This window comes from Camponotus vicinus, unplaced genomic scaffold, assembly GCF_025532165.1.
Source record: "Camponotus vicinus isolate PSW18456_S1 unplaced genomic scaffold, iyCamVici1.0 SCAF_6, whole genome shotgun sequence".
In the NCBI taxonomy this organism is placed as follows: Eukaryota; Metazoa; Arthropoda; class Insecta; order Hymenoptera; family Formicidae; genus Camponotus; species Camponotus vicinus.
This window is the reverse complement of record NW_028141978.1, coordinates 19,826,543-19,834,162: the sequence shown is the minus strand read 5'-3', so window position 1 is coordinate 19,834,162 and position 7,620 is coordinate 19,826,543. Positions and strand designations below refer to the sequence as shown.

General features: G+C 44.0%; 1 protein-coding gene across 1 annotated transcript; it reads left to right on the top strand.

Moving 5' to 3' along the window:
• Positions 1-3,031: 3,031 nt before the first annotated feature.
• Positions 3,032-4,240, top strand: LOC145973834 (uncharacterized). The gene is made up of 3 exons (XM_083103408.1): positions 3,032-3,102; positions 3,343-3,595; positions 3,824-4,240. Exons 1-3 carry the CDS (start codon positions 3,032-3,034, stop codon positions 4,238-4,240), a joined length of 741 nt encoding a protein of 246 aa, XP_082959534.1.
• The last annotated feature ends 3,380 nt before the right edge of the window (positions 4,241-7,620 follow it).

The window sequence follows — 7,620 nt, the reverse complement described above, 5'->3', positions numbered from 1 at the left end:
CTCCTCTCGACGGAATGTCGGCAGCGACTAATCGTTTTGCGGTATCGCGAACACGTTAAATCCTTCTCTGTATCGCCAATTCATAAGCGAGCTATCCTTATCTATCACTAGGAATCCATACTTTTGCTGCCAACAAGTACGACATAATTCACTGAAATCCTCGTACGACATGTCGGTATTCACGTGATCGTTATACACGTGTTTCAAGTTGGTATCGTCCTGTTTAAACAAGATCAGCAGGTTCGCGTTGTCGCGTATAAAATGTTTTGGTATTCTCGCGTACGTCTGACATAGATAGAAGCAGTGGACGTTCGAGTGACGACCCATTGAGAAATACTCTCTTATCGTATCTTGCTTGTCGCACGCCACGTCATCGGAGATGAAAATCGAGTTTGGACGTGCCTCGCTCGATGGAATGACGTCACTGTTACTGGAGAACGTAAAGTAGCCGATTTCGTCGATCGGCGTCAACAAATTCTCCAGATATCGATATTTCGGCTGTTGGAGCGACTTCGAGTACACGTACACGTTCTCGAAACGTACACCGTGTGGACTCTCCAGTAGACTTATCAGAACCTTGGTTTTACCAGAATTCGAGGGGCCGCAAACGATCGCGCGTATAGTAGTCGGTAGCATCGTACCGTGTCTGCGCATCTCCGCATTGTCCCCCATTGATCGTAATCTGTCATCGCAATTCGTCGCGCGTATCGTCAAAGGTTGTCGTACGAACCGCATGTTTTCTCTTTCGAATCAATTTTGTGAATGATCACGAGGGGGGAGACCTTTTTATAGAGGTGTCTCGAAACTGCTCAGTATAAAAAATGTTTCTCCTTCTGTCGGATAAAAGAGACATTTTCCGGCTTAGCGCTGAACAACTGCAGTATATCCCAAAGATTGTTTTACTGTAAAATTTTGGTGATTACGTGGAACGATTGTGGGACAAGCTTCCAGAATATATAACGGCTGATTCGGAGGTTCAACAATATCGTTCGTGCATGCGACATTACAATCAGCCGTGGCAGCGAACACACATCGACGGTCCGCCACCGTTAATAAAAGATTGCGACGAATGTCAGCGAAAATAGGTAGCAGTCTCTTAAATCGTGCGATAAACGCTTCCGATCGAATTCCATATTCCCGGCTATTAGTTTTGCGGTCCAGGCACGCGGTTGCTGAAGCGATTAACCAGAGGCGATCGAGGTATCCAATCCATTGGACGCGGCGTGTCGTGAACACGATATAGCATACTCTCGGAGCAACGATCTCACCGAGAGACACGCGGCGGATAGGATACTCGCCGAGAAAGCGCGAAATCGTATCGGTGCGAGAGATTCGACTCTCGGTGGGAGAGCCGCCGCCACAGCTGTCTGGGCAGCGATGAAAGCCAAGACGAAGCTCGGTATGGCTCTGAAGAGGAAGAAGACGAAGAAAAAAACGGCGAAGAAACGGATACTTCCGGTAGCGAAATGCGGCGGTGCATTGCCGATTCTACCAATGTTGGATGCGCTCGGATCCCTGATCGGTGGAGCGGCGGGTGTAGCGAAGGCGGTGAACAACGGAAAAGCCGCGCAACGTTAGTTGCAAGAGATGCTACGTCACAATCGCGCCATGGAAGATCGCGGATTATATCTCGCTCCTTACAAATACGGACGAGGAGCCTCAACGAGAAAAAAAAACGTTAAAGAGACGCTAAAAATGCCGCAGGGTGCAACTACTAACGTACAATTGCTACAACTGGCAAAACGTATGCGCATTCCATATTTTAGAGGTGTTTTCATGCGCAACTCTTTACTGATCAGTGGTATATATCAAAACAAGAGCGGCATCGTAAATTTGGATAGCGTCGAAGGATCAGGTACTCATTGGGTAGCGTACGCAAAGAGGGGGAATCGCGTTATATATTTCGACAGTTTCGGCAATCTTCGACCACCGAATGAATTGGTGCGATATTTCGGACGAAACGTAACGAAGATACAGTACAATTATACACCTGTTCAAACTTACGATCAGAGCATCTGCGGACAATTGTGCTTGCAGTTTCTTTGAACGGTCGATGCATGCGAATTTAAAGACAGATATTGCGCTATTTAACTCAGTATTCGTTAAACAGTTTTGTCGACATGTCTATGACATTCACGTTGACTAGGAAGAGTAGCGTTCTCGCGGCAAACTTCTTTCCCACCGTAGATTCAAGCGACGATGAATACGAGCTCGGTCTAACGGATTTTGAGACTTATCACACGATACCGAATGTGAATTCCTCGAATAATAAATTTTACTTTGGCAAAGACGACGAGGAAATTACGATTCCCGAGGAATCGTATGAGTTGCAAAATATACATGAATTTTTGAAACATGCAATTTCACGGAAACATCGCAATAAGAAACCCATTGACGGCGGTGACTATGAAGATGGTGAATATCCGATAGTGCTCCGCGCTAATTACAATACAATGTGGAGCGAGATCAAATGTGCCTACAGAATAAACTTTACCAAACCCGACAACATTGGATCGCTGCTAGGATTTTCGAATCGTATTCTCGAGCCGCGAAAATGGTACGAATCAAACATGCCGATTAACATTCTCAACGTGAATATTATCCGTATAGAGTGTAACGTGACCGCGGGTGCGTACAACAACGGCATACTCGTTCATACGATACATGAATTTTCACCGAGGGTACCACCGGGATATAAGATATCGGAAACGCCTGCCCAGATCATTTACCTGCCGATCATCGCGCGGAGCATTACGGATTTAACGTTACGCATTGTCGACCAGAACGGACGATTGCTCGATTTTCGAGGAGAAGAGATCACCGTAAGATTGCACGTACGTATGCGACGTATGAGATGCTCGTGTTGAACGGATCGAAAGACGTGAGAGACAACGCAATCATTACGAGGCCAGCGACAACAACAACAACGTCGACGTTCGCTAATATCCAATCATCCAAGAAAAAGAAACTCAGCGCATCGAACGTTGCGTTTTTACAATCTTTGGGATTCGCTGTGCGAAAGAGCTGAACGATGACCGACATCCTCAACATCGATGACGAACCTATCTTCGACGATCGTATCGTCAAGATTGAGACTCACACGTACAACGCCAATACAACGTTCGCCAATACAACGTTCGGACACAGTGAGATAAGAATACCCATACAACAACAGGATCTGTATACGCTGCCGTATGAAAGTTTCCTATACATCGAGGGAGAACTAAGGAAAAACAGACCACCACCTGAAGGAGGTGATGTGGTACTGGGAAATAATTGCGTCGCATTCATGTTCGATGAGATTCGATACGAACTCGATAGCGTTGAGATTGATCGCAATAGAAACGTAGGAATAACTACTACGCTCAAAAACTATGTAACGTTATCATCCGATAGAAGCGTGATTATGAGGAACGCCGGCTGGGATGTGCTGACTAATGCGAATGGACACTTCAATTTTTGCGTACCGCTCTACATGTTATTGGGATTTTGCGAGAATTACAAACGCGTGGTGATTAACGCTCGTCACGAATTGATCTTAATACGATCGCGCAACGACAACAATTGTCTGTTTGGAAATTCGACGCTGGAGCCTGTGACCAACATATTCAAGATACAATGGCGAATGCTACACGTGCTGTTGAGCGAAATCAAAAAGCTGTCGATGCTGCGTGCTCTGGAAAGCGGACGATATCTGAGCATGGGTTTTCGCTCGTGGGATCTGTACGAGTTTCCGCTATTGCAGCGTACAACCAAGCATTCGTGGGCCATTAAGACCGCGACTCAGCTGGAGAAACCACGATACGTTGTCTTCGCTCTGCAGACAGGCCGGAAGAATGTCATGTCTGAAGATATAAGTCGACTCGACGACTGCAAATTGATCAACGTGAAACTCTATCTGAACTCGGAATGTTATCCGTACGACGATATGAATCTGGATTTCGATAAAAACAGATGGTCCATTCTGTACGACACGTACGCGCGCTTCTGCAAGAACTATTACGGATACGAGTATCTCGAGCCGAGTCTCACCGTTTCAATGTTTCTACGTAACGGTCTGTTCGTGATTATCGATTGTTCTCGACAAAACGAATCGATCAAGAGCGCAACCATGGATGTGAGATTGGAATTCGAGTGTAAGGAGAACGTGCCGACGAATACCACTGCGTACTGTCTCATCATACACGATCGCGTGATCCAGTACAATCCGTTGACCAACGTTGTACGCAAAATCACCTAAGTGTTCGCGACAACATCGTCACAAGAGAGGGGAAGAGGAGCAGGATATAAATCAAAGTGTTACGAGATGGTTTTAGAGTTTTGTCATTCCTCTCGACTGATGTATCGAAGAGAGAAAGAGAGAGAGATCTCGTCATGTCCGTACCAACGTTTGTGTATCTGCAAGGATTTACCATCGGCAAACTATTCTTCGTGAAGGAAGCGACAGTCCTGAGAAAGGGATATGTTCTCTCGCATTACTTTTTCGCAAGTCACGTACCGTGGAGCGTGCTTACAAAGTCTGACCGACGTCAAGTCTCATGGGTGATTAGAAATCATCACGGATTACAATGGGAAGACGGAAACGTTCCATATGGCTTGGCTCAGCGTGTAATTACAACAGCTGTCGTTGATACGATACACGAAGAAGAAGAAGAATCGTCTGTCGTGTACATTAAAGGACTTGAAAAGCGAAAATGGCTGACCGATATACACTAGACGATGCGGGAAACGGCTATATTATTGAAACCTTGGATGCAGATTACGAAGATATTGATTCTCTAAATAAATTGGATATTACCAAGTATGCGATGTGGAAAACATGTTAAGAATTGAGCATTACAAAATGTATTCAAAATATTTAACTGGTGGTCGCAACGCCAGAAAGAATTGCAAGAAAAATAAAATATGTAAACATTAATATGTGGTATCTCTTATTTCCCCTCCCTAATCCTTTCCTTGCGTTTCTAAGAATTTTTTTATCCAAGCGCCGTCTCCCCCTTCTCCTAAATTTCAGAGCGTTAGCAGCATTGATCCCCCATCACATTATACTTTTGGAAGATGAGCGTCGCGTATACTCGGTTAATTCTTATACGATCAGTGTCGCCTTAACCGCTCGTGGTTACTTTTCATAACCCAGAGAAATGTACTACGTCGAAAGAAGCAGCAGCAGCGGCGTCGGAAGACGCGTGAATAATTACGTGCCGAGTCGTGATAAAACTCCATCGTTTGAGAACAAATGTGACGAGTAAGTTTCGTTTAACTTCTTTCTATTTTTATACTTTTTTACATATTGTATTATTATTATTATTTAATTTTAATTTTTCCCGTAGCATTTCGTTGGATCGTCGTGCGGTTCGTATACTAGGTAGACGATACGCATTGACAGCTACGGAATTCAAATTCCTCGAAATTGGTATCAACGTGAGTAGATATGGGCCACTATGGTGCGTCAAAACAAACCCCCACCACTCGGCCCCTGGCGCCGTGGGCGTGACCGGGTGAAGTGGAGGGAGGCATTCTGATTGGTGGACTAGGATATTGATAAGCTGGTTTAGGTGCTAAATACCTGAAGAAACAATACCCCACCTCCCGAAGTCTCGATTTTGATTGGCTTGCACCATAGTGGCCCAGAGTTTGATTGGCTTGCACCATAGTGGCCCAGAGCTGTGATAGGTCGACGCCGCCTATGTCGCCGATTTATCAAATTTTTATTTCCCTACCTCCACAGTACTAGACTCGAAGAAGCAATCCTCCTCCCATTCCAGCTCTGGTCCACCTGTATAGGGTTCCAAGTCAAATTCCCGTTACCTAACCCTTAGTCTCGCTACGTCTTGGCAGAACGAACCCTCCACCTACCGACTTTCGGGGGGTAGCCGGTATACGTCTCGAGGAAACAATCCTTACCTCCCCACTCCGTCTCGGGGCCCACTATGGAATATCGAAACAAGCCTCTCCGCTCGAACGGTTCATGACGCGCTTTATCGGAAAAGAAAAAGTCTCAGCACGAAACAATAATTATAATTAGACTACATTGCACTACAGAGGTAAAAAGATGAACATGCAGATGATTGAACGCGAGGTGGGGTGTTATAAAGGAAGAAGAAAAAAGCTAAAAGAATTAAACATGAATTAAGATAAAAAATTTTCACATTTATTAATATACCTGCATACAATTCGTAGTACTTCTACTAGCAAAAATATTTTTTATATCTTCTTACAATTAAACACGCTATTAATTAACATTATATTTTTCATGTTTCTTTTCGCGAAGGAAAATTTTATGAAATAATTCTACGATTAAATGATCGTTATATTCGCAATTTTCGGAAAAAAGACTAAGAAATCCATCAAGATCGTAACCGCTGCACATATAATATAAAAATACACAACTGTAGAGTCCGCAGGTTTGAGAGAAAAGTCCTTGTAGTTTCGGTATTTCATCGATAAATGTTGGAATTTCGTCGGAGACGTAGAAAAAAACCGGGATACAAGGGCGGTATTCCGTAGCTATCGAAGTATGTCCCTGTACCGTGTTCGTCGAGGAAGAAAGCGATTCAGTGTTCTCCAGGGCGATTATGATTGTCCGTATTAGCGACGATGGCCGTCGACCTCGTCCACACCATCGGCAATCTGTCGGCAGGATAGACTCCCACATGTTTGGCATCTAGCTGACGCAATGCTTGCAGAATTTCGCGAGAGTCCATTTGTTTGCAGCGAAGACGAGCGAACAAGCGGTATTATTTGAATAATTTCTTTTGGTGGCTTGTTTTCGGCTTGTACAGCTAACGGATTTTCAATATCTGTTTGCGTGGAGCGGTTAATAACCGTATGTTCGATTTTTTGCAGATTTTTCTTCTCTATTTTATTATTTGATTGTGCTTTAATATTTTCATTTTCATCGTCGTCGTCGTCGTCGTCGTCGCTTACTATCAAAATTTCGGGAGAACTGCAAGTCGTTTGAGTAATGCTGTCTCCGTCGCTGTTGAAATTATTTTGCACAACTATCCAGCTTTTTAATTTGTAAGCGTTGCGTAATGCGCAATGAAAGATTCCGAATTTTCGAAATCCGTGATGTCCGCACTCTTCTTATACCGCCAGATTTTTGAATGCCTGTGAGATGCCTTCCAAATTATATATATTTCTAGAAAGTAGATTCTGCAAATAACTCGTATTTTCGTTTCCTCTAACATAAATGTGACGCACGCATTTTGTAATTTGCCGCAGTTGCGATGTAAAATATTTCGGATTAGTTTCGCCATCGAACCATTCAATGCCGTGATGATTTCGCGCGAGCCAGTTGTTTTTTTGCCTTATTTTTTCGGGTAATTCGACAAACGAATGCGGCGGTATCATAATACAATGATTGACGATTGGAGCGTCAATCGCTACAACAGCAACCTCCTTAGGGATAAACTTTTTCTTCGCATCGCGGAAACCCTGAATATCGATGACTATATCCATCTTACGAAAAAACTTATGTGATTCGACGCGAGGCTCTATGTGAAACAACGACATCGAGCGTGTCTCCAACGAAACTTAATATTTTTCGAAACGTTGCGCACTGATGTCGGTGTTTTGAGCGAAGTAGAGGGGGAACAATTTTAAGCGTCTATAAAAAAT

Bases quoted from the DNA above. Each gene is read 5' to 3' on its own strand.
- LOC145973834 (XM_083103408.1), top strand. From the start codon at position 3,032: ATGACCGACATCCTCAACATCGATGACGAACCTATCTTCGACGATCGT. The intron at 3,103-3,342 runs GTACAACGCCAA...TGATCGCAATAG, and splicing joins GTCAAGATTGAGACTCACAC to AAACGTAGGAATAACTACTA. The intron at 3,596-3,823 runs GTGACCAACATA...TTCGCTCTGCAG, and splicing joins GAAATTCGACGCTGGAGCCT to ACAGGCCGGAAGAATGTCAT.